This window comes from Lobosporangium transversale, assembly GCF_002105155.1.
Source record: "Lobosporangium transversale strain NRRL 3116 chromosome Unknown BCR41scaffold_33, whole genome shotgun sequence".
In the NCBI taxonomy this organism is placed as follows: Eukaryota; Fungi; Mortierellomycota; class Mortierellomycetes; order Mortierellales; family Mortierellaceae; genus Lobosporangium; species Lobosporangium transversale.
The window spans coordinates 26,296-52,601 of NW_019029011.1; the positions used below are offsets into that span (position 1 = coordinate 26,296).

Consider the following 26,306-nt stretch of genomic DNA (forward strand, 5'->3'; position numbering starts at 1 on the left):
CATAATCATCGGTATTTACTTTCTTGCTGTAATAAAGAGAAATAGAAAAGATGGAGAAAGTAAAAATTAAAACACAATGCCAAATGCTGCTTAATAGGAAGCTATCATAATAGTAATTTTAACGCAGAGCGCATCTTTATTTTCTACTTCTATTTATAAGATGGAAAGCACTGTGAATATTAAGTGTAACGAAAGGTGACTGTTCGGACTCCATATGACACTGTATAAACACCTGAACACTGCCATATGTCATTGACTACTCTACGTCCCTTAAACAATATTCTTAGCATACATCTGAACTTTTGCAAGGGATGTGTCAATGCTTCGACAAACATGTAACACTTATTGGCTACATCACAGCTCTTAGAATGTGGAAACACTGAAAGTATGTAGAAAACGGGAACCATTTGTGTTTTTACTAGCAACAAGCGTGGCTTCAAAAAGTTTGCCCCAAGGAACAAATCCTATATCTTCTATTGCTCAAAAGAGACAATGTTGTCTTTTCTGCACTCCAAAAGCACGCCACAATCCTATTGAAGCGTTCAGAGGCATTATATGCCTTATGTTTTGAGGATTGGTATACTTTCAGTCAAGTTTTATTGTTTTGACCAACACAGTAAAATCCTGTCCATTCGAAGTAGTCCCTCTGGATGGCAGCTATTCAGGAGATGCTAATCAATTCCGCTAAATTACGGTGAAATCAGAGTAGATTTGGAAAACTAACAAGCATCGAACAGTCACCAAAGGTTTGTATGATGGGGTGTGAAGGAAATGCCAATGAGTGTGGATGTGTAATGTAATGAATGAAGGGCAAAAGATGAGCTTAACAGCATTATGCTTAATTAGGCAAACTGGAATCTCTTTTGGTAAATGAGTCTTTAAGCTTTGATAAATCTGGACAATCGAGGTGGTACAAAGCTGAGGCCATGTGTACAAGCAATTGACAAAAGAGGACTGTTACATTCCTATTTTAGATTTGAAGGATATCCTCCATGATAAACAAAAAACCTTTTACCTTCTCTTACAACCGAAACCTTTGAGGTGTTGAGGTAAGAAGGATTCCCTTCTCTGCCCTTCACTACCACCATTTTTTTTTTTTTTTTTTTTTTTTTTTTTTGCAAATGAAAAAGAGACTATAGGAGTTGTGATGAAATAAATAACTTAAGTTCTTTTAAATCTTGATCGTTGACACTGCATCACAGCTAAAATTAAAGGACTGTTTATTTCTCTATTCTTCATTCAAGTCTATTGGTTCCCGCCATCCAACACCCATATTGTTACAGAAATAGCAACAAATAGCTACAGTGGCAAAGAAATGGAGATTGCGGAAAGATGCAGCGGTAAAGGAATGAGGGAAGGAAAACTTGATATTGAAACAATTTCATAGATCATTGTTATTATAGAAGCTTGAAACCTATTTATGAACTTGAACGCGAGGTCTAAGGTAGCAGCAAGCACACACACCAGACTATACCTTTGAAGTAGACTACTATATATATATATAATAATATATTCATCAAGTATTGAATACTCGCCCAATTTTTCATTCCCCCATGGCACATACTTCTTGAATGTTTTATTCCTTTTCGATGTATCAACCATGTTAGTCTATTGTATAAAATGCATTTTTGTTCTGAGGCAAAAAAAAAAAAAAAAAAAAAAAATTGAAATTTAAGGTAAAAAGTCGAGTTTACAAATGAATACTGTGTTCAATACAATATGCATCTGAGCATTGTGACCCTCCCGAAATTTGGGCCGATTTTTTTTTTTGCTTGTGCTCGCACCTGTACTACCGAGCTTAAAAGACCACACAATAAATGCCCTGAAGTTCGTTTGTCTAGAAAGTAAGAAACTACCTGTGATTCACACGGCAAAAAAGAACCTATTGAGCTTTGCTATTTGGTTTATCTAACAAATGAACCACTCTCATCAACACCCTGTGCCTCACATTTACACAAACAAACAGTTACATCAAACAAAGGAAAAAGAGGGAAGATGTATTCAAATGAATACTTTCGACTTGTTGAGCTGAACACTTAGCCTCCAAGTTTTACAAGGTATAAAAAGGACCAACAAGGCTGATTGAATCCCTTGTCCTTGACGACGAGTTTGCTCTTTGACCCTACCTTTCCTCTCTCTTCCTCTCTTTCTCTCTTTCCCCCGCCACGGTCTTTGACCTCTAGTCTACCCGCCCTCTCTTTTAGTACCAATACCTGGTCTTTCACACTCTTGCAATGGCTTCCAACCATAAGCAAGAATATACTGCTGAGAAGGAGTTCATCGATGAGAAGCTCGATGTCGAGCGCTCGTCCGTCGTCCTGGAGGAGGAGGAGAACTCTCCAATTCCTGAGGTCGCCGCTATTGTCTCCAACAAAGATGACCCCACTCTTCCTGTCCTGACCTTCCGTTACTGGGTCATGGGTGTTCTCTTCTCCCTTCTCCTTTCCTTCTTCAACCAGTTCTTGTAAGTCTGGCATTGCAATACATGGCGATAAATAGAACCTTTTTTTTCATTTACCTCTTTTCCTTGCTTGGGCACTATTCTTTCTTGATATCTGCCAGAAAACTTGTCTTGTCCTATTTTTAACAAAAACATGATTTCTGCACCCAACAGCTTCTTCCGTAGCAACCCTATGTCGATTAGTCCCATGGTTATCCAGCTTCTTTCCTACCCTGTCGGAAAGTTCATGGCTCGTGTCCTCCCCCATGGTCCCCTCAACCCTGGTCCATTCTCAGTCAAGGAGCACGTCTTGATCAGTATGACTGCCAACTGCGCTGGTGGTACTGCGTACGCTGTTGATATTACCATTATTCAGAAGGTCTTCTATGGTGAGGACTTTGGTTTCCTTGCCAACTTCTTCCTCGTTCTTTGCACACAAATGGTTGGTTTCGGTATGGCTGGTGTTCTCCGTCGTTACCTTGTCTACCCTGCTGCTATGATCTGGCCCGCCAATTTGGTCCAGGTTGCCTTGTTTAATACTTTGCACAAGGATGAGGAGCTTGCTCCTGGTCAGTGGTCTCGCTTCAAGTTCTTCTTGGTTGCCACTTTAGGCATGTTCTTGTACTCCTGGATCCCAGGTTTCCTCTTCCCTGTCCTCAGCTCCATTGCCTGGATCTGCTGGATCAAGCCTGACAGCATCGTCCTTTCTCAGCTCACTGGTGCTGGTGGTCTTGGAATTGGTGCCATCTCCCTTGACTGGAACACCATTGTCTCTTTCTTGGGTTCACCTCTTATTATCCCCTGGTGGGCCCAGGTCAACATTGCACTCGGTTTCTTTGTCATTGCTTGGGTCATGGTTCCTATTGCATACTATACCAACCTCTGGGATGCCAAGAGGTTCCCTATCCTTACTCCAGCCTTGTACACTCGTGAAGGACATGATTATGACACTCAGCGAATTTTGACTAAGAACATCTTGGATGAGAAAAAGTACGATGCGTATGGTCCTCTTCGTATCTCGACCTTCTTTGCCTTGACCTATGGTATCGGTTTCGCTGGTCTTTCCTCCATGGTTACTCACACCTGGTTGTACCACCGTCACAAGTTGGTTGCCCAATGGAAGCAATCTCGCGAGCACTCTGAAGATATTCATCACAGACTTATGCAGGCCTACCCCGAGGTCCCTGATTGGTGGTACGCCGCTCTTTTCGTTCTTATGACTGTCATTGCTGTTATCACCTGTGAGATCTGGGACTACAAGCTTCCATGGTGGGGTGTACTTTTGGCTGTTGCCATGTCTGCATTCTTTGCTCTTCCTGTCGGTTTGATTCAGGCTGTCACCAACCAGCAGCCTGGTCTCAACATTATCACTGAGTACGTTATTGGTTACATGCTCCCCGGCCGTGCTATTGCCAACGTTACCTTCAAGACTCTTGGTTACATCTCCATGGCTCAGGCTATGCTTTTCACCTCAGACCTCAAGTTGGGTCACTACATGAAGGTTCCTCCACGTGCTATGTTCTGGGCCCAGTGCATGGGTACATTCATTGCTGGTCTTGTCAATTTGCTTACAGCCAACTGGTTGTTGAACACTATTCCTAACATCTGCCAAGCGGATCATAAGACATTCAGTTGCCCTCACGCTCGCACCTTCTACTCTGCATCAGTCATCTGGGGTGTCATTGCTCCTGATCGTATGTTCGGACCTACTTCGATTTACAATGCCATCAACTACTTCTTCATTTTGGGATTCTTGTTGCCTATTCCATTCTATTACCTCAAGAAAGTCTTCCCCAACACCTTCTTGGATTATGTCCATATCCCAGTCTTGTTGGCTGCCACAAGTATGATGCCACCAGCTCGTGCTTACAACTATACCAACTGGTTGGCTCTTGGATTCATCTTCCAGTTCTTCGCCCGCCGTTACAGACCTGAGTGGCATTTGCGTTACACTTATGTGTTGTCTGCTGCCTTTGATTCAGGCACGGCCTTCATGTTGTTGTTGTCCTTCTTCATCTTCACCATCCGTGACGCTAGTATGATTGAATGGTGGGGCACACGCTATGACCTCTGCCCATTGGAGTATGCTCCTTTGATCGCTCCACCTCCCCTTCCAGAGGAAACACCAGCGGCCTAAAAGAACAAAAGATGGACTCAGCATAGCAATGTAAAAAAGAGATCCTTGTTCATTTATTACATCCATATTTATTTCTACGAATATTTATACCAATCTCATTTTAATGAATAAAAGAAAGCAAAAAAAAAAAAAAATCAATGACTTGTATTCTTGTGTCCTTGACTTTTCTTTCTTCTCATGACGTACATGGCGTTATGGCCAATGCTATTCTATGATTGCCTTTTGGATGTTAGGAAGAGAAAGTTAACCTACCTTTTTTCACGTAGATCGTATTATTTATTATTTAACATGAGATCAACAAAGATCGTCAAAAAATAATAATAATGAATAACGCGTTGTTTTAGGGTTATAAGATAAAGGGTTCAAAGTTAGACGTGCTTAGAGGTTGTTGTACCTAGAGAAGTTGTAACCCGACGTTTCGGGATAAGGAAGATGGGCAATGGGATTTGACGTGAGATGAGATATACATGTACAGATTTTGAAGTGACTGATTTAGGCGTCAGAGCACTGAACTTGTTACAGTTGGACATTGAAATGTGCCATTTTAGGTAAGAAAAAAACATTAGATATAGTGAGGGAGTAAGTGCACAGTGAGGTGGGGGAGGGAAAGAAAAGAGGGAAAAAAGGAGGGGTTTGAGTGCAGGGGATGGTCAAGCTTTTATAAGAAAAAAAAGAAAAACCTCCCTCCCTTTCTCCTCCTCTTCCTTCTACTTTTAACAACGGATGTCTTTCCGTTTTCCGATGTTAACTTAACCATTTTTCTTTGCATGCAGGCATGTATATATATATATCCCTGTTACCCCTGTTCAGTCTAAACTTTGGCTTTAGGGTGCTCCTGAGAAAGTTGACACTTCGTTCTCCATTAGCTTATTATAACAAATGTATTAGAAGAAGCAGACATTAAATGGCAGACAGGAGTCATTTCGACCCCAGAAAAAGAAAGCATGTCGCGTCGGAACTTACCGAGTTTGATCCGGGCCAATAATTATTCATTGAGCCTCAGTAAGCTTTTTACAATATTTTATTTTATTTTATTTTTTTTACATCACCACCTTCCGCAGTTAATGGTTAGCCAAGTTACTTCTTATTCTTTTTATTATATTTATGTCTGCATTAATGATGAAAGTTCCCATGGTTATCGATGGCTCGTTCAGGGACTCTATGGTCACTTTCCCAGGGATAATTGTCGTCGTAAACAACCCCGCCAAGAATTCCTATTGGGCGATATGCCATCACATTAGTCACAATACCTTTGCTGCTACTTTTTATGAAGTCAATACCATTGAATCTCAATGAATATTCATTTATATATACACTCATATATTTATATTATGTTCAGAATAAAGAAGACGGTGATTCCCTTATTTATATACTATTGTTGCTCTGAGCATTGAGGAAATGATATAGCACGAAATGTATCTATCCAAAATATTGACCATGAACTTTTGGTACGTTGTTGTCTTCTGAGTCTATGGTAACTCTTAGTCCATTTTCACTTTATTTGAGCAGAGCAGCAGTGTGTAGATCAGAGTACGGTACTCGATGTTAGGCATTCCGGCCTTTATTTCCTTTTTTATACTCATTGTGTGTCAACACCATCCAAGGCTTGTGTTCAAATCGATTGAAATGCGATACAAAAGAGGAGTTTTGACATGGAGAGGTAAAATAATAGTATTGATTGTCCCTCTGGAATGAAGGTTGTAGGCGTCGAATGGACAAAATTAGTCTGCATTTTATATTTTCGAACAGAAAAAATTATTTACGCCAAAAAAGATCATTTTTATTTATTCAAAGTATTTATTAGCCAATACAAGATTCTGGCTGGCTGCAAGGCTGAATAAATACATGTTGTTCATCCACATGCAATCTTTATTGATTGTTATACCGGGGAACAGTGTGTTCGGATCTACATCCGTTAGCACAAACAAGCCGTCAACAATCAACAAAAAGAAAAAAAAATAAGCGATGTACCTCGTGCTCTTGTTCCAGAACATCCCTTAAGCGAAGCATTGTCCAGTACTCAAGCCCTGCTGTCATAATCAGATATAAAAAGAGGCAACGCGCCTGCGGTTTTTTTTTTTTTTTTTTTTTTGATCCTTTGTCTTTGACGACGAGGTGCTCTCTGACCCATCTTTTCCATATTTTTTCCTGTCTTTATATTCATTACTCTCAGCTTTCTTTTCTTTTTTTTTCTCTCTCACTCCACGACCTCTTTCCCCCTAGCATCCATCTCTATACACTCACCCTTTTCTTGCAATGGCCTCTGAGCAGAAGCAAGAATATGACATTGAGAAGGAGTTTGTAGACGACAAGCATGATGTTGAACGCTCGTCTGTCGCCTTAGAGGAGGAGGAGAACTCTCCTATTCCTGAGGTCGCTGCCATCGTCTCTAACAAGGACAACCCTTCTCTTCCTGTCTTGACCTTCCGTTACTGGGTCATGGCCGTTATCTTTGCTCTTATCCTTTCTTTCTTTAACCAGTTCTTGTATGTTGTTTAGTCTTAGCTTTGAGTATTCCATGTCGGAAAGCAGTGTAACAATAATCATGTAAAACCCTTAGTTGACGTTTTTTTTCTTCGGTTGTCAAAATTAGCTTCTTCCGTACCAACCCTATGACACTCAGTCCCATGGTTATCCAGCTTCTTTCCTACCCTGTCGGAAAGTTCATGGCTCGTGTCCTCCCCCACGGTCCCCTCAACCCTGGTCCATTCTCAGTCAAGGAGCATGTCTTGGTTAGTGTCACTGCAAATTGCGCTAGTGGCACTGCTTATGCAGTCGATATCACAGTTATTCAGAGGGCCTTCTATGGTGAGGACTTCGGTTTCCTTGCCAATTTTCTTCTTATTCTTTGCACACAGATGTTGGGTTTCGGTATGGCTGGTGTCCTTCGTCGTTACCTTGTCTACCCTGCTGCTATGATCTGGCCCGCCAATTTGGTCCAGGTTGCCTTGTTTAATACTTTGCACAAGGAGGAGGAGCTTGCCCCTCGCCAGTGGTCTCGCTTCAAGTTCTTCTTGGCTGCTACCTTTGTCATGTTCTTGTACTCCTGGATCCCAGGTTTCCTCTTCCCTGTCCTCAGCTCCATTGCCTGGATCTGCTGGATCAAGCCTGATAACTTGGTCCTTTCTCAGCTCACTGGTGCTGGTGGTCTTGGAATTGGTACTATCTCCCTTGACTGGAACACCATTGTCGCTTTCTTGGGTTCGCCTTTGATCGTCCCCTGGTGGGCCCAAGTCAACATTGCACTCGGTTTCTTTGTCATTGCTTGGGTCATGGTTCCTATTGCATACTATACCAACCTCTGGGATGCCAAGAAGTTCCCTATCCTTACTCCAGCCTTGTTCACTCGTGATGGCCATACCTATGATACTCAGAGGGTTTTGACCAATAACATCTTGGATGAGAAAAAGTACGATGCGTATGGTCCTCTTCGTATCTCGACCTTCTTTGCCTTGACCTATGGTATCGGTTTCGCTGGCCTCGCCTCTATGATCACCCATACCTGGTTGTACCACCGCCACAAGTTGGTTGCCCAATGGAAGCAATCTCGCGAGCACTCTGAAGATATTCATCACAGACTTATGCAGGCCTACCCCGAGGTCCCTGATTGGTGGTACGCCGCTCTTTTCGTTCTTATGACTGTCATTGCTGTTATCACCTGTGAGATCTGGGACTACAAGCTTCCATGGTGGGGTGTACTTTTGGCTGTTGCCATGTCTGCATTCTTTGCTCTTCCTGTCGGTTTGATTCAGGCTGTTACAAACCAGCAGATCGGCCTTAATATTATTACTGAGTACGCTATTGGTTACATCCTCCCTGGCCGTGCTATTGCCAACGTTACCTTCAAGACTCTTGGTTACATCTCCATGGCTCAGGCTTTGCTCTTCACTGTTGATCTCAAGTTGGGTCACTACATGAAGATCCCTCCACGTGCTATGTTCTGGGCTCAGCTACTCGGTACATTCATTGCTGGTCTTGTCAATTTGCTTACAGCCAACTGGCTTTTGGGCTCGATTGACAATATCTGTGCGGAGGACCATAAGACATTCAGTTGCCCTCACGCCCGCACCTTCTACTCTGCATCGGTTATCTGGGGTGCCATTGCTCCTGATCGTATGTTCGGACCTACTTCGATCTACAATGCCATCAACTATTTCTTCTTGATTGGTTTTGTGCTACCGATTCCATTCTACTATCTCAAGAAGAAGTTCCCTAACACGATGTTAGATTATGTTCACATCCCAGTCTTGTTGGGAGCCACCAGCATGATGCCACCAGCTCGTGCTTACAACTATACCAACTGGTTGGCTCTTGGATTCATCTTCCAATTCTTCGCTCGTCGTTATCATCCAGAGTGGCATTTACGTTACACTTATGTGTTGTCTGCTGCCTTTGATTCAGGCACGGCCTTCATGTTGTTGTTGTCCTTCTTCATCTTCACCATCCGTGACGCATACATGGTTGAATGGTGGGGTACTCGCTATGATCTGTGTCCATTGGAGAGTGCCCCATATATCACACCACCTCCCCTTCCAGAGAAAGCACCAGTCGCTTAAAAGGAAAACAGCCCATAGCTTAATACATTTTAATTGCATAATATATACGTGAACTTTTTCCTCTTTTATTAAAACAAACATGTTGATAAAGGAATATGGAGTAAAAAAAAAGTCGCGAATAAGGTTATGGAGGGGAATGGAGAATGTTTATCATGTAATTCGTGTACGACATGGTCTTTGCACTCCTTTCTTTCAATCCTTGATCGCAATGCTTTGTCGTGTTTTTTTATGAAGTGTCGCAACAAAGTTAATTCATGATTGTATTGCGAAGTCACGAGAAATCATCATTCAGTTAGACTACAACCTAAACTATTTTTTTTTTTTTTTACTGTTTCCCAAAGTCATGCAAACAAACAACGTGAAGAGAGGGAACAGAAAAAAGGGGAGAGAATAGGAGTTTTTTTAGACTTTTCTTATTTTTCGGCGCATTTTCATCGGACATGCCGACATGATTTCGAGTCAATGATATTTTTAACTATCTCCAACAACAAAATGTTATCCAACATGGTTTTTTTTTTTTTTTTTTTTTTTTGCGACATTGACATTCTATTACCAAGCTGACCGGCCCACTGTGTGAGTAAAAAAAAATTATTAATTCAGTCCCTATCATAATTTGGTTTTAAATCCTCTGTAAACTGTTAGGAGGGAAAGTAAGGTTGTAGTAACTCCATATAATTACAAGATCCCTTGTAGAAAGAGTGGGCGCTGAAGCAAAGGAATGTGTCATTTGATGTTTGGCCTTGAGCAAATGCAAGAGGCATGGCATTGTAATGAATCGGGTTCTTCAGGCCAACAGTGAAGCATGGGTTGATCAGCTCGATTGGGCACACAGACCTTTTTTTTTTTTTTGAAAGGATCATCTTAATATTTTCAGCACCTTTCTTCTAATATAAAAATATGACATAGGCTGCCCAGAAAGATACTTTCCCACAATATCATGTAGTTTCATCTCCCGCGCCTGCATCAATGGATCATTACATGGAAAAAAGCCCAAATGCTTATATTCATATAAAAAAAAGAGTGCGAGAAGTTACTGAATCTTCTATGCTCATGAATTTAGTTTCTTAGAAAGAGAAGGCCAGACCCAGAAACAAAAGTTTCATTATATATACCATGATGGGAAGTAGGTAAAGCTCATTTTGATTATTGGCTATCAAAAGGTGGAGAGGTAGAGTTATCTGAGCTTGGAATCGAGCATTATTGCATCGGATCTGCATCCGTTGCAGTGTTCTGTCTGGTAATAGATTATGGCTCAGTTTTTTTTTAACGCTTCTCTACTCTTCCCTGTAATTTTCTGGCTCCGCTTCAAGTGCCCTGACCATTAGCAAAAACGATGCACATTCAGCCGTTTTAGTGCCATAATTATGTCTTCCGCCTCCTCACTCTATCCGTTTCATATTGTGATATATAAGGACCCTTGGGCCACACATTTTGAGTCTTTTTTTTTTTTTTTTTTTTTCTTCTTCCTTTTTTCCCATTGTCCTTGACCCCCCATAGTCCTTTCCTTCACCCTCACCCAAAGCATCCTTCGCTCTAATTTCACCTCTTCCAAGCCATGCATTCCACTGCAGAGGCCCCCGATCAGAAGATGGAGTACACAGCGTACAGCTCTGACAAGTACTCCATTGAAGATGCGAGAGCAGATATTGAACAATCTTCCATCAACCTTGAGGAGGAGGAAAACTCCCCTATTCCAGAGGTTGCAGCCATCGTTTCCAACAAAGATGACCCTACACTTCCTGTTATGACTTTCCGTTACTGGATCATGGCCATCGTCTTCTCACTCATCCTTTCCTTTTTCAATCAGTTCTTGTAAGTCATCCTATTTCATTTGTACCTTTTTTTTTTTTTTTTTTTTTAAAAAAAAAAAAAAAAAAAAAAAAAAAAAAAACGCGCCTATCAACTCGCCTTGTTCGATAAAAGGACGACACAGCTTACATTCGATGTTGGTTTTCAATATCATCCATAATACAGCTGGTTCCGCACCAATCCCATGATGATCAGTTCCATGGTTATCCAGCTTCTCTCTTTCCCAATTGGAAAGGCCATGGCTCGCATTCTCCCTGCTGGTCCTCTCAATCCTGGCCCATTCTCCATCAAAGAACACGTCCTAGTTAGTATCACTGCCAACTGCGCTGGTGGTACTGCTTATGCAGTCGATATCACAATCATCCAAAAAGTCTTCTATGGTGAGGACTTTGGTTTCCTTGCCAATTTTCTTCTTATTCTTTGCACACAAATGGTTGGTTTCGGTATGGCTGGTGTTCTCCGTCGTTACCTTGTCTACCCTGCTGCTATGGTCTGGCCCGCCAATTTGGTCCAGGTTGCATTGTTTAATACTTTGCACAAGGAGGAAGAGCTTGCTCCTGGTCAGTGGTCTCGCTTCAAGTTCTTCTTGGTCGCCACCTTTGCCATGTTCTTGTACTCCTGGATCCCAGGTTTCCTCTTCCCTGTCCTCAGCTCCATTGCCTGGATCTGCTGGATCAAGCCTGACAACTTGGTCCTTTCTCAGCTCACTGGTGCTGGTGGTCTTGGAATTGGTACTATCTCCCTTGACTGGAACACCATTGTCTCTTTCTTGGGTTCGCCTTTGATCGTCCCCTGGTGGGCCCAAGTCAACATTGCCCTTGGCTTTTTCCTCATTGCTTGGGTTATGGTCCCTATTGCGTACTACACCAACCTCTGGGATGCCAAGAAGTTCCCTATCCTTACTCCAGCCTTGTTCACTCGTGATGGCCATACCTATGATACTCAGAGGGTTTTGACCAATAACATCTTGGATGAGAAAAAGTACGATGCGTATGGTCCTCTTCGTATCTCGACCTTCTTTGCCTTGACCTATGGTATCGGTTTCGCTGGCCTCGCCTCTATGATCACCCATACCTGGTTGTACCACCGCCATAAATTGGCTGCTCAATGGAAGCAATCTCGTGGACATTCTGAGGATATTCATCATAGGCTTATGCAGGCCTACCCCGAGGTTCCTGACTGGTGGTACGCTTCTCTTTTCGTTCTTATGACTGTCATTGGTGTCATCACCTGTGAGGTCTGGGACTACAAGCTTCCATGGTGGGGTGTACTTTTGGCTGTTGCCATGTCTGCATTCTTTGCTCTTCCTGTCGGTTTGATTCAGGCTGTCACCAACCAGCAGCCTGGTCTCAACATTATCACTGAGTACGTTATTGGTTACATCCTCCCTGGCCGTGCTATTGCCAACGTTACCTTCAAGACTCTTGGTTATATCTCCATGGCTCAGGCTTTGCTCTTCACTGTTGATCTCAAGTTGGGTCACTACATGAAGATCCCTCCACGTGCTCTGTTCTGGGCCCAGTGCATGGGTACATTCATTGCTGGTCTTGTCAATTTGCTTACAGCCAACTGGCTTTTGGGCTCGATTGACAATATCTGTGCGGAGGACCATAAGACATTCAACTGTCCTAACGCTCGCACCTTCTACTCTGCATCGGTTATCTGGGGTGCCATTGCTCCTGATCGTATGTTCGGACCTACCTCGATCTACAATGCCATCAACTATTTCTTCTTGATTGGTTTTGTGCTACCGATTCCATTCTACTATCTCAAGAAGAAGTTCCCTAACACGATGTTAGATTATGTTCACATCCCTGTTTTGTTGGCAGCAACGAGTATGATGCCACCGGCAAGAGCTTATAATTATACAAACTGGCTAGCAGTTGGATTCATCTTCCAATTCTTTGCTCGTCGTTATCATCCTGAATGGCACTTGAGGTTTACCTATGTGTTATCAGCGGCGTTCGATTCAGGCACGGCATTCATGGTCCTGGTGTCCTTCTTCATCTTCACCATCCGTGACGCATACATGGTTGAATGGTGGGGTACTCGCTATGATCTGTGCCCGTTGGAGGGTAGTCCCATGATTGCTCCTCCTGAACAACTACAGCAATAAATGAAGTAGTGTTGCTATTCGGCGAATGAGGACGAAAACACTTGCAACAACTACAACAACTTAAACAAATACAACCATAAACAGCATACAAAGCATAGTATATATATCATCGCCATCATCATAGTATAAAAAATAAATCTATATAGAGAGATTCTTTTTATTGTCGTCTTTCCTCTGCAAGAAAATTTCCAGTCACGGAACTTGGGAAATTAGAGTTTTTGTCCATTAGACTCTTCCATCCAAAAAAATCTTTTGGTCACCCAAATTTGGTTTCTGTATTCCAAATATGGATTCACTCATCCTAATTGGGAACAACGGACAAATATCGTAGAAAAAAAATAACCATTCACTTGCTACTGCAAGGAATAAAGGATTACAATCAGGAGCGCTATTTTTTATGAATCATGTTGCTGAGTGGCTGAAAGTATATATATATATATATACACTCCCAACTTTTTTCTACCTCGAAGCTGAATGCCAGCCTTACAAAACTTGGTGTAAATCAGCACACCCGTAAGGGAGAGAGAAGAAGGGAATAAGGAGGAGAAATGAGAAGGGGACAAGGGAGAAGAGGAAGTAGGACATATTCGATTGTGGCTACTTGTTCATTGGAGGGTCCAAGTTGCTTAATATTATAGTTTCACTTTTCTCTGAATCTAGGATGGAGCTTTAGCAGAAACAAAACAAAACAAAAAATCATGAACTTTCCTATTCCTATTGTATATATTTTACTATAAGGGTTCTACACTTGAGCAAACACGCTAATTATCCTTGGTGGGAGACTAAGTGAACGAATGATTGGTTAGAACATGTATGTTCCAAAAGAATAAAAAGAAAAGTAAAATAGAATAGAGTCGAGTTAGACAGCTTTACTTATTTTCTGCAAGAAAGAAAAAAAAAAAAAAAAAACAATGAAATGGTCCAACCGTGCCTCGGCTTCCGAGAAAATAAAGAGCAAAAAGGTGATGGAAGGGGCATGTCCTACATTTGAAAAAGTACATTTTTGCACAAATTGCGTTATCGCTAATTGTTTTTGGAAAGTGAGTTTATTCATGTGGTTGTTTTCGGTAAAATTCATTGATTGGTTTTGTGGGAAAATAATAAAATAAGTTTTGAACAGAAGACATGTGCTGCTGCTTGTTGGATTGGTTTGTATAATTTAGTCTACTCACTCTCTGGTTGGTTGTATTACACATTGTTGAGCTGCATGAAGTTCTTGGTCGTCATGTTTTCATTAAAATATTAAAAAGTTGATCGAGGTGTTGATGTGTTGCTTTTTTTTTTTTTTTTTTTTTAATATTCTTATTATAGGTATTCATTACATAGTTTATCACCTTATTATTCATTCCTAATAGATCAAATGAATACAAACTAAAGAATTCATTAAAGAGAGTAAGCTGTTCCGGTTGCTTGGAGCTCTAGGGTCTCTAGCTGTTTCTCAAGTTGTCTATTCATTCGTTTGTTCAGTCTTTTTTTGTATAAAAAGGTACAACTCGTCCTTTTTTTTTTTTTTTTTTTTTTTTTGTCTCTGACTGCAGATCGCAACCGACCTCCTTCATCTTCGCCCTCCTAGACCCGAACGACGTCTTTCTCGTCCTCATCACTTTCCTCCTCTCCATCCTCCTTCTCCTTCTCATTCAACCAAAATGGCTGAACAGAAGCACGAATACGCTACTGAGAAGGACTTCATTGATGAGAAGCTCGATCTCGAGCGCTCATCTGTCATTCTCGAAGAAGAAGAAAACTCACCTATCCCTGAAGTCGCTGCCATTGTCTCAAACAAAGATGACCCTTCTCTCCCTGTTATGACCTTCCGTTACTATGTGATGGCCATCATCTTTTCACTTATCCTTTCATTTTTCAACCAGTTCTTGTAAGTTTTCTCAAAAGCCTCTCATTAATATCAAATAGCAGCTTTTTTTTTCTTCAATTCCATCGCTCACCAGAGTATATTCCTCATATTTTCTTTAAAAAAAAAAACCATAGCTGGTTCCGCACTCATCCTATGACAATCTCGACATTGGTCATCCAATTGTTGTCTTACCCCTTTGGTCGATTTCTCGCCCGTGTTTTGCCCGCTGGTCCTCTTAACCCTGGCCCCTTCTCCATCAAAGAACACGTCTTGGTCGCCTTGACCGCCAACTGTGCTGGTGGTACTGCCTATGCAGTCGATATCACAGTCATCCAAAAAGTCTTCTATGGTGAGGACTTTGGTTTCCTTGCCAACTTCCTCCTTATTCTTTGCACACAGATGTTGGGTTATGGTATGGCTGGCGTTCTCCGTCGTTACCTTGTCTACCCTGCTGCTATGATCTGGCCCGCCAATTTGGTCCAGGTTGCATTGTTTAATACTTTGCACAAGGATGAGGAGCTTGCTCCTGGTCAGTGGTCTCGCTTCAAGTTCTTCTTGGTTGCCACTTCAGGCATGTTCTTGTACGCTTGGATCCCAGGTTTCATCTTCCCTGTCCTCAGCTCCATTGCCTGGATCTGCTGGATCAAGCCTGATAACTTGGTCCTTTCTCAGCTCACCGGTGCTGGTGGCCTCGGATTCGGAGCTATTTCACTTGACTGGAACAACATTGTTTCCTTCTTGGGTTCACCCCTCATTATTCCCTGGTGGGCTCAGGTTAATATCGGTCTTGGTTTTGTCCTCATTGCTTGGGTCATGGTCCCTATTGCGTACTACACCAACCTCTGGGATGCCAAGAAGTTCCCTATTCTAACTCCATCCCTCTTCACAACTGAGGGCCATCATTACGATACTAAACAGATTTTGACCAACAATGTCTTGGATGAGAAAAAGTACCAGGAATATGGCTCTCTTCGTATCTCGACCTTCTTTGCCTTGACCTATGGTATTGGTTTCGCTGGTCTTTCCTCCATGATGACTCACACCTGGCTGTATCACCGCCACAAGTTGGTTGCCCAATGGAAGCAGTCTCGCGAGCATTCTGAAGATATCCACCACAGGTTGATGCAAGCCTACCCTGAGGTTCCTGACTGGTGGTACGCTGCTCTCTTTGTTATCATGACTGTCATCGCTGTGGTCACCTGCGAAGTCTGGGACTACAAACTTCCATGGTGGGGTGTCCTCTTGGCGATTGCTATTGCTGCTATTTTCGCCCTTCCCGTCGGTCTGATCCAAGCCATTACGAACCAGCAGCCTGGTCTCAACATTATCACTGAGTACGTTATTGGTTACATGCTCCCCGGTCGTGCCATTGCCAATGTTACCTTTAAGACCCTTGGTTATATCTCCATGGCCCAGGCTATGACTTTTACATCCGATCTCAAGCTGGGTCACTACATGAAGGTCCCACCACGCGCCATGTTCTGGGCTCAGCTTCTTGGCACCGTCATTGCTGGCTTGGTCAACTTGTTGACTGCCAACTGGTTGTTGAGCAGCCAGCCCAACATCTGTACTAAGGAGTCTAAGGACTTCCAATGTCCCTCTGCCAATACTTTCTACTCTGCATCAGTCATCTGGGGTGTCATTGCTCCTGATCGTATGTTCGGACCTACTTCGATTTACAATGCCATCAACTACTTCTTCATTTTGGGATTCTTGTTGCCTATTCCATTCTATTACCTCAAGAAAGTCTTCCCCAACACCTTCTTGGATTATGTCCATATCCCAGTCTTGTTGGCTGCCACAGGAATGATGCCTCCCGCCCAAGCTTACCACTATACCAATTGGTTGGCTCTCGGATTCGCTTTCCAATTCTTTGCTCGTCGTTATCACCCCGACTGGCATTTGCGATTCACCTATATTTTGTCCGCAGCCTTTGATTCAGGCACGGCCTTCATGGTCTTGCTGTCCTTCTTCCTCTTCACCATTCGCGAGGTTGAGTTTCCTGCATGGTGGGGTACTCGCTATGACTTGTGCCCTCTTGAGGGCGAGCCTTATTACCCTGTGCCCCCTGCCCCTACTCCTGCGGCTTAAAAAAAAGCAAGGAAAAAAAATTACTTGTAATCATCTATATCATCCATCTCTTGTTTATTTATCCTATTTAACTACTTCTACTTCTTTTTTTTTTTTTGCTTTATACCGAATCCCATAAGCAAAAGTATATTATCCAATGTAGAAGGTTGATTGAGAAAGTGAATAAAAGAACTAAGTGTTAAAAAGCTTTTGTCATGATCTTTATGGTTTAGCATTATTTTTTACTTTTTATAATTCTTCCAATACTAGCAAGGGATCCTTAATGGGAATCACCTTTCTGGCTCTCCATCTGGGTTCTCTTCTTCATCTTCACCATCCAATCGAAACGAAATCTCAAGACCTGAATGTAACGTAGCCTTGATAATGCCAGGCATATTAGATTCTTCCTGCCGTTGTTGTTTTTCATCTTGGCTATGGCTCTTCAGCCCATTAGGACTATTACTTGTGTCTTCCTGCCATCTTTGTTGCTCGGATGTTGATAGTGAGGTGAATGCATTATTAGCAGAAGTTCCGAATAATGATTGTGATGGCAGCGGTTGTGATGATGATGATGGTGATGGCGACCTTGATCGTCTTCGCTTCGATAAAGGTAGCTTCGTATCAATATTATCGTCACTAATGTTGGGTTCAGATATACCTGAGGAGCCTTGAACCGTGGAAATTATAACTGTCTCTGTTCCTGTCCCTGTTTCTGTTCCTGTTCCTGTTCCTGTTGTTGTTGGTATCGACCCTGATGATGATGTTACTGCCGATGATGATGAATCTACTGCCAATGAAGTAGAAGATAATGATGGTGATGAAGAAGAAGGAGAAGAAGAGGAAGAAACCATTGCGGATGCTCTAGCCGTCGAAGCTCCAGCCTTCGTCAATAATAGTGGTTCTCCTGGTTGAGCTTGTATGCCTGTGAAGAGTGTTTGTAGCGCACGTGATCCTAATGCTTTCTTGATGGCTATGGTTTCTGTCTCTGATAAAGGTGGGATCACATCAGTACTCCGAAACTTGAATTCTTTCAATCTGGGAAACAAGTTTCCGATCTGGATGATCTCTTTCCAGGGCAATGGATGTTTCAGCTTTTCAATATTTAAAGTTTTCAGCTGTCTCAGTTGTGATAGAAAAGGGCGACCAACCTCCAATAGTCGTAAAGCGAATGAGTGTCCTGATAGTCTGAGGTGTTCTAATCGATTTAACCGAGCGAGTTGCTGATACATGTTTGGTAGGAGTGCTGAGGCCATAGAGGCCTCAACAGAGTAAAATGCATGGATGCCTGAAATATCGAGATATTGTAATTTGTCACAGACCCAGGGTTCTGGCGCCGCAAAAATAGAAAGTAGGATTCTATCACACCAAGAGATATCCAAATGTCGAAGATATCGACAAGATTGAACAATAGCGGTGACGCTGATATGGGAGACGTTGGCACAGAATGGGAGCTTGAGTGTCTCCAGTTTGGGGCAATGAGCTGCTACGAGACTCAGATCCTCATCGTTGATTTCTGAGGGTCCTAGATTCAAGAAACGTAGATTGGGCAAGACTGGGAAGAGGGCTTGAAAACCTGAGGATTGAAGACAAAGACAGAAATGAAGATCTAGATGTTCGATCTGATGACAATATTTTGCGATCCCTATCAAGGCCTTGGCAGTCAACATTTGATGTAAAGAAATAGAAAGTCTCAAGAGGTGTGGAAACTTTTCTGCGAATGCGACCAATTCATCATCATCAAAGCGAGGATGAGTACAGTCGATCTGATTGAGTGAAGGTTGAGTCTCTGCGATTGCCTCTAGAACATGACCCGAGAAGTTGTGACCAGCGATCATACGTAGATCTGAGCATCCAGTCAAAAGATGGGCCATGTCAGTCGCATCCCAATCACGAATATCACTTTCAAATTCTTTGAGACGTGGAGCATGAGATGCGATGGTGGAGACAATGTGGTTACTTTTGATTTCGTAGGGGACTTGTAGATGTAGGGATTCGAGGTTAGGAATCCGTTGGAGTAAATTGAGGAGCCGAAATTTGATTTGATCTTCATTGATCTCGGTCTTTATCCTTGCAGAAGTAGTGAGTTCGAGACTCATGGCATGGACAGCATCGCCTTGTCGGTCAAGCACGGGCCAGAGGGGCGTCAAGTCTGGGCTGTACCAATCCTTGACAATGAATTGACGCCAAAGAATTAAACGGGCGTGACGGTACCAAGACTGACAGACAAGAGAAGCAGTTTTGACGGTAGGTCCATCCAGTTGATTCATAATCATGGAAAGAATTTCAGGAATGGCCAACACTTGATTTGATGGAGGATCACTCATCTTGAAATAAAACTGACTTTGAGGAGGAGCTTTAGAGTTTGTATTGGAGAGAATAAGAGAGAAGTTTTAATAAAAATGAGAAAGGTAAAAAAATAAATATAATGAATTTAGACTGGCAAAAGTGAGAGGAGAAGAAAGAGAAAGTGTAATCAAATTTGAGAGAGAGGGAGGGAGAGAGAAAGAAACATGAGAAAAGGAAAGAAGGAGAAAGAGTAATTTGTCACGGATGCGTGTGTGAAAGAAAGAGGGGAGCGGGTGGAGAAATGAAAGGATATTTAATGTGTGGGGGGGAATTGCATTACACAAAAAAAGGCCTTCATCTTAGAGGTCTCAACAAATGCTCAAGCTGCAGTTTGTATGGTATTGAGCAAGGAGGATAGCATATATAATATGTGGGGATGTAGCTTGTAATCATTGGTACTATATTTGTTATAAACTACGAGGCTACTGGTACCTAAATAATGACATGTGTCCCGGCTCATATTCCATTGTTGTTCTTGTTGTTGTTGTTGTTGCTGTTGTTGCCGGTGATGTCCCTACAATGACATGAGGATTAGCCCTGAATAACCTAGTTACATGTCCAGGATTATACAGAGTACGTCAAAGATCCACATGCACCACACACGCGACATTTTATTTTGTACTCGTCTTTGTTTTAATGTTGCATTAGTCGTTGTAGAGAAGGGTTACAGAGCTATCAATATACAATACAGAAAACAAACACTAGTCCCAGAAGGGTGTGCAAATCCATCCTATACAATCCTAGGAACGATACTTTAGTCTGTTTGGCTAAAGCATGTGGAGTAGGGGAGAGAGGGCAGCTTTAAAGGTGTTTGCATATGCATTTCTTGGCAATATCGCTTCTAACCGATGTGGAACTTGATATCGCATCCCCACATGCAACGATCAAATATTCAAGTTCTTGTGGTGCAAAAGAGCGTAAAATGACCATGTGAATCACCATTATGCAGGAATTTTATCAATAGAAAAAGGGATGCACGTTGACTAGACCAGAATAATAACAAAAGGAGGGCTGTCTAAAAAAGAAATAGCAATTGGCATTAAAAATTGCTTCCAGCTAAGCTGTGTATTATCATAAGCAAATGCAACGCCACTCAGTTCATGTCCTCCCCTGTTGCTTTTGGATGCATTTTTGGACTTTGGGCGGGAAAAACAAATGTCCAAATGACCAAATGAAATAATGAGTGACTGCCCTACTGCGAGTCATGTATAGACTTTAAATTCACATATTATATACGACCATCTATACAATTGTGTGCAAAGTGCATTGTCCAATTCCACTCCCTTCTTTGCTCCTTCCCTTCCATCTCTCACTCTAACTCGCTCTCTTCCTGTCTCATTTCACGCTCTCTTTCTCACTCTCTTGCTCCTTCTCATCCTTTCTTACCACCTTCTTCCATCTTTCTTCCCCTCGTCTCTCTCCCTCTTGTCCTGTCTCTTATTCCTTTCTTTTTACCACACCACTTTTTTTTTTTTTTTTTTTTTTGTACACTTGTCCTTCAGTCTTTTAGTTTTGCCAATAAAGAGAGATAAGAAAAAAAAAAAAAAAATAATAATAATAATAGAGAAGAACCCAACAGCAACGACAACAATAACAGCCGAAACGTGGGACAATGAGCTCGTCCTACGAGAATAACCCATCATCCTCTCATTCGCAACAAACTTCCAGTCAGAACCAACACAAATCACCTCATCCTACCCTTGCTGTCCATTCAGAGGACTTGCATGTCTCTGGACGACATCGAGTCCGAGCAGAACTATCATCCCCTCGTCACCAGCACACTCCAACTGGCTGGTTAGGTCCTTACAATGACCAGTCACCACTTATACCCAGCGCTTCTATTAGGTCCCCCCGTGTTCCACGCCTTCCAGGATCACATCCATCCCATTCATCATTAGATCGTGAAGCAGGAGAGCATGGATATGATGTGAATTCATCTGATATACATAGGGCTTCAAGCAGCGTTAGCAATACTAATACAATGGCAACATCATCGCCATCATTGGCTACTGCTGCCGCTACAGGGATCTTTGAAGGAAGAAGAAGAGAAGTAGGGGCAGGTGAAGGGCTTGAAAGGAGAGAGTTTGATCCTAAGCATCACAATGATGCAAGATTTCCAGGATCATCGATAGAGCCTTCTAGCAGTATACAGAGTTTAGTAGAGTCAATTGATGATGATCACGTCTACAAGTTGACAGAGATGACTAAAAAGAGAGTCGAGCATAACAATCCAGCACAGAAGCGGCAGCGTGTTGTGTCCTTACCAATCACCTATACTGCCTTAGGTAAAAAAAAAGACATTATTTTTATAAAAAAAAAAGGAGGAAACATTGTATTGGACAAAAAGAATAATATTATGGCTCACCAACTGCATGGCGGGGAAGATGATACTCTCATGTGCTCATGAAAGTAATGTATAAATGGGATAGTTATAATAGTGTTCAATCGGTTACTCACATTAAATTATGAGTGTGTATATTTTGTTTTTATACAATTTTACAATAGCAACTAATTTTCAACCGTCAGAGAAAACGCTTCAGCTCTCCAGTTCATGCAAGTCGTATTTAGAATCCAGATATACACAGTTATATCAATCAATCAATGTAGGACAGCCCATCAATCGCTTGCGAAAGCTGCACGAGATTCTTCCACAGATCAATCCAGCTTCAATACCAAAATCCGCACATGATACCAAGCTTTCACGTCGATTAACTAAAATAGACAAGTATCGATTTGTGGATAAAGTGCAGGAATCGAGTTGTATCTGGGATGTAGATCGTATGGAGGAAAAATTCAAGGCTACAGCTTCAACCGTTTCCACAAAGCAGACAAGTGAACCCAACTCTCGACAAGCATCACAACAGGATCTCCTTCAAACGGAACACGCACTTTCAATTGAGGCCAAGCATCAAACTCTGTCGTCAACTTCTACAGATAGCTTTGGAACTATCGACAAAGCATCATCAACAGACCCTCAGGGACGGGCAAAAGTTATCACCAATCGTCCTTATCATGACTCGCCTTTATCGACGGTGGTAATCGATGCACAGCCTGTATCGATAGGGTTGTCTCCATCTAGTACATCCTCATCAATTAACAATACAAACCATACTGTCGATTCTACCACTAATTCATCCTCGTCTTTGGATCCTCTTCCTCATCCTACGTCACGGCGGGAAGGCTCAGGAGAAAGTAAACTTCGGAATGTAGAGCCTACAGCATCGACCCTTAAACACTTTGAAGGCGATCAACAACAACATATTATACAGGGTAGATCTCATTCAGAAGCTTCATCCTCAAAAAGAAACTCGTTCTTGGGAATATTTGGTGTGCGAGGAAAAAAGGTTGGTCAGGACATTGATCAGCTGGTACACCATGAATCACCACAGCATCCAAGCTATGGTGGTAGTGGTCATCGACTGACCACCACAGAGGAGCGGCGATCTATGGAGAGCCAGGATAATCCATACATTTCTTCTGCTCATGGATCTAATTCGACACAGCGAGGCCATGCAAGCTCAGACGCCATAGTTTCGCCCAACATTAGTAGTAATCATGCGGTGACCCTAGATTCACATGCAAAGCGTGGGGCGTCATTGGAGGAAGCTTTACCAACTATTGAAACCATTAGCGCGAGGAATAGTATCTTTATGGACGATGATAATGGCGGACATTATACGCCTCCATCGCAGTGGCCACAAGGTGAACGTATAGATGAGAGCCAGGATGAGAGCGACAATGTAGCTACAGCAAACAACAAGGTACCAAATAACTTTATTGGTATTTTCATCGGTTCATTTTCACATTTTCATGTTACAAACTAATGGTGGTGATATTTTTTATTTTTTATTTTTTATTTTTATTTTTATTTTTATTTTTATATTCATTTCTAGCGGTCATCTTTACGTCGAATCAAGGATAAAATGTTATGGAAGCGTGGACACAAGACGCTTTCAGCGATTCAACAAGGTGAAATCGCTCAAATTACTTCACAAGGCTCCAACCAGCAACAACTGCAACAGCGGTTCTCTTCGTTCACAACAGATAGTTCCAAATCATTAGGGAAGAAATTTGATCCAACATTAGCTCATTTGCATGAGAAAAGTATTATGCGTATACCAGCCAGCGAGCCATCTTCTGGAAGAAATTCAATTGAAGGATCTCGACCTAAAGTAAGTCTTTTTTTTTTTTTTTTTTTTTTTTTTTATACATAATTGTTGTTACAAAAAAAAAAAAAAAAAAAAAAAAAAAAAACTCATCTAGCATATTGCTATTGCAAAAAAAATAAAATAAAAAATAGACAACCAATAGAGTTTTGAGTAGCAATTCTTCGCCTAACCTGGAAGCTGTCAAGGGCTTAGAGGGCGCAGGAACCAATTCACCTCGCGTTGGCCCCTCGACGGCACAACAGACCTCAGTTTATCGTACGGGCACCAGGACATCTATTATAAATCCTTCATGGAATGATAACAATAGTAGCAACAATAATAATAATAACAATATCAATAATGGTATCGACGGCAGTAATAATAATAACAGCAACAGCAACAGCAATAGCAACAGCATTAATGTCAGCACCAGTAATAGTAATAACAACAGTAACGCTTCTCCCACGGTTCATCCTATGGGGCACTTGGAGAGCAGGTCGCCGATGATAAACCCTTCAAAGACAACAAAGTCACCAATGATGGTACCTTCTTCATCATTTATAGAGGACATGGCTGCAAATGGAGCAGGAGTTGAAACGGCCAAACCAATAGTCTATATTTTGGATACAGATCGTATTCCTAAGCGACTCCTTGAGAAGCTAAAGTTGCGACCGGAGCTTACTAATATGGATTGGTCCGCTGACACAGGTAAAAAAAAAAAAAATTTTTTATTGTTTTACTACGATTTAGCTGGTATTAAACTTAATGCGTTTATTTTATTTCTCCCCCTCCTTGATCTTGCATATCATTGTACACCGAATGAAAATGGATTCATTTTGTAGTGGATCTGAGTGCAATGTGGACATCCTCAGAACCACCTCCAACGTACGAAGAATATGTTGGGATACCTAAAGAGCTGAAATCATCACCACAGTATCCTCATCACCTTGATGATATTGATGTGCTCGAGATTCATTTAATGCTGGGCGTTGAAGAGTCTGAAGACGTTGATTCGAAACAACGAGGTCGCAGATGGGACATGTTGGAATCACGTGTGGACAATGAACTGGACCAAGGCGAGAAATGGATCAAGGACATTGATAATTGGTCAAAGAAAAGAGCTAATGCGATCCAAAGATATACACGAAGTGCTAATGAGGGGTCATGGCAGTTATATGAGGATTCTGTATTGGTACAGGAGCCCGAAGAAGAAGAAGAAGGAGGAGAAAAGGCAGAAGAAGAGGAAGGGGTAGAAAGTGGAATAGTCGCTGATGGGTCCGCGCTTGACAGGACAGTCAAGCGAATGGTTAGAGTAAGTGGCGCTGAAGGAATAGAAGAAGAAGGAAATGGCACGAATACAGGGCTCCAGAGAGGCCCTACCGAGATATCGTCCATGATTCATAATGCAAGGAAACAACAACGCAACCTTTCTCTTTTAAGAGATATGGGGGGTTCGATGTCATCACTTAGCACGTCTGTACCTTATTCATTCAGGAACAGTATCACATCGACGCGAGAAGCTATGAATGAGATGAGTGTATATTTGGTGGAGTGCCGTCAGAGGCTCAAGCAACTCCATGAAGCTACAGGGGACCAGCTGGTCAGGAAAGAGGCAGAGTTCAAGTTTGTGGTGGACAAATTTACAAAGGAGTGGAACGAGTCGTATTTTATGAACTTGAAGGATGTGGAAGAACAGATCCAGGTTATGAACCTGAAGAGGATTGAGAACCCATGGATGGATATGTTGTTGATTATGTTGTCGTGGGTCATTCGAGGATTGTTTTATATTGTTGAAGGTGTCACGATCATTATCATTATTATGAGGCATACATGGGATAAAGCCAAGAAGGGTTTCCAGGCCGTACGGGATACGAAGCAAGAGCGGGAACGCGTAAGGCTTCATGATCCAGTTGTGAATACAAGTACAAACAAGCAAGGGGAGCAGAGGAAATAGTGTTGCCAACATCGACACTAGGCAGTCATCAGTCAAACCAAGTATATTGTAGATTGTGAGAACATGAGAGAGTGAGGGGTTTTTTGTCGCCATTGTACTTTTTTTTTTTTTTTTTTTTTTGTTCATTTATTCATTCACTCATTCATTCTATAGTTTGCTAATATAATGATATCGATATCTTTTTTCCTTGCTCGATTAAGAAGAGGAAAGATTGTAGACCAGTGAATGTTTTTGTATGTATCAATGTGTTACGAATGTACTTTGTTTTTTGTACCCATGAAGAGATGTTGAGATTAATGTAACGCCTTGTTGTTTGTAATGGCTTTAGTTTGCAAGTAGATGGTACCAATGGTGTGTAAAGTTTGCGAAAGAAAAGAGATTAAATTATAAAGAGCGGTGCGGGATGTTTAATAATCAAATTCTAGTCCGATGATGGAGAGAAAGATAGAGTAATGCAATGCATGATTGATAAACACACGCATACACACAAACACACCAACTAAAGGGCATCTTGCAGGAAGAAAGAGAGAAAGAGAGATGGACAAAAAAAAGAAAGAGATGCAAATTTTTTTTTTTGTCAATTAAACCATCCAAAAAAGGAAAGAATACTCCGACTGGCTCTGATGCAATACAGATTGGGCCTTTGATGTCACTGTGTGCATTGAAACAAAAAGAAAAAGGCGTAACAACTTTTTTTTTTTTTTTCATTCATTGTCTTCCTCGCCTTCCCATATCTTCCTCGCCTTCCCATATCTTCCTCCTCTTACATACACATACTCAACCCTTCATCACTTGTCTTCCTTCTTTGTCAGTGTTGTGTCCCTTTTTTTTACTTCTCATTGCCATTCCTATTCCTCTTGATAATTTTTTTTTTTTTT

The 26,306-nt window shown here is 41.8% G+C and overlaps 6 protein-coding genes across 6 annotated transcripts; 5 read left to right on the forward strand and 1 right to left on the reverse strand.

Annotated features, from left to right (window-relative positions):
• Positions 1 to 2,101: 2,101 nt before the first annotated feature.
• On the forward strand, positions 2,102 to 4,592 carry BCR41DRAFT_339141 (OPT family small oligopeptide transporter). Its single transcript, XM_022022144.1, has 2 exons — positions 2,102 to 2,464; positions 2,615 to 4,592. Exons 1-2 carry the CDS (start codon positions 2,235 to 2,237, stop codon positions 4,575 to 4,577), a joined length of 2,193 nt encoding a protein of 730 aa, XP_021878910.1. The 5' UTR covers positions 2,102 to 2,234; the 3' UTR covers positions 4,578 to 4,592.
• A 2,087-nt stretch (positions 4,593 to 6,679) lies between these two features.
• On the forward strand, positions 6,680 to 9,234 carry BCR41DRAFT_325346 (OPT family small oligopeptide transporter). The gene is made up of 2 exons (XM_022021576.1): positions 6,680 to 7,063; positions 7,171 to 9,234. Exons 1-2 carry the CDS (start codon positions 6,834 to 6,836, stop codon positions 9,131 to 9,133), a joined length of 2,193 nt encoding a protein of 730 aa, XP_021878911.1. The 5' UTR covers positions 6,680 to 6,833; the 3' UTR covers positions 9,134 to 9,234.
• Positions 9,235 to 10,607: 1,373 nt separating this feature from the next.
• BCR41DRAFT_339149 (OPT family small oligopeptide transporter) lies at positions 10,608 to 13,058 on the forward strand (the record flags this gene model as incomplete). Its single annotated transcript, XM_022022145.1, has 2 exons — positions 10,608 to 10,945; positions 11,108 to 13,058. Exons 1-2 carry the CDS (start codon positions 10,689 to 10,691, stop codon positions 13,056 to 13,058), a joined length of 2,208 nt encoding a protein of 735 aa, XP_021878912.1. The 5' UTR covers positions 10,608 to 10,688.
• Positions 13,059 to 14,863: 1,805 nt separating this feature from the next.
• BCR41DRAFT_358225 (OPT oligopeptide transporter protein-domain-containing protein) lies at positions 14,864 to 17,001 on the forward strand (the record flags this gene model as incomplete). Its single annotated transcript, XM_022025005.1, has 2 exons — positions 14,864 to 14,931; positions 15,045 to 17,001. 2 exons carry the CDS (start codon positions 14,864 to 14,866, stop codon positions 16,999 to 17,001), a joined length of 2,025 nt encoding a protein of 674 aa, XP_021878913.1.
• A 47-nt stretch (positions 17,002 to 17,048) lies between these two features.
• BCR41DRAFT_358226 (hypothetical protein) lies at positions 17,049 to 19,533 on the reverse strand. Its single transcript, XM_022025006.1, has one exon. The coding sequence runs from the start codon at positions 19,302 to 19,304 to the stop codon at positions 17,271 to 17,273; it is 2,034 nt and encodes a 677-aa protein (XP_021878914.1). The 5' UTR covers positions 19,305 to 19,533; the 3' UTR covers positions 17,049 to 17,270.
• A 1,358-nt stretch (positions 19,534 to 20,891) lies between these two features.
• On the forward strand, positions 20,892 to 25,520 carry BCR41DRAFT_358227 (hypothetical protein). The gene is made up of 5 exons (XM_022025007.1): positions 20,892 to 21,611; positions 21,832 to 23,087; positions 23,220 to 23,498; positions 23,627 to 24,182; positions 24,317 to 25,520. The coding sequence occupies exons 1-5, from the start codon at positions 20,939 to 20,941 to the stop codon at positions 25,426 to 25,428; spliced, it is 3,876 nt and encodes a 1,291-aa protein (XP_021878915.1). The 5' UTR covers positions 20,892 to 20,938; the 3' UTR covers positions 25,429 to 25,520.
• The last annotated feature ends 786 nt before the right edge of the window (positions 25,521 to 26,306 follow it).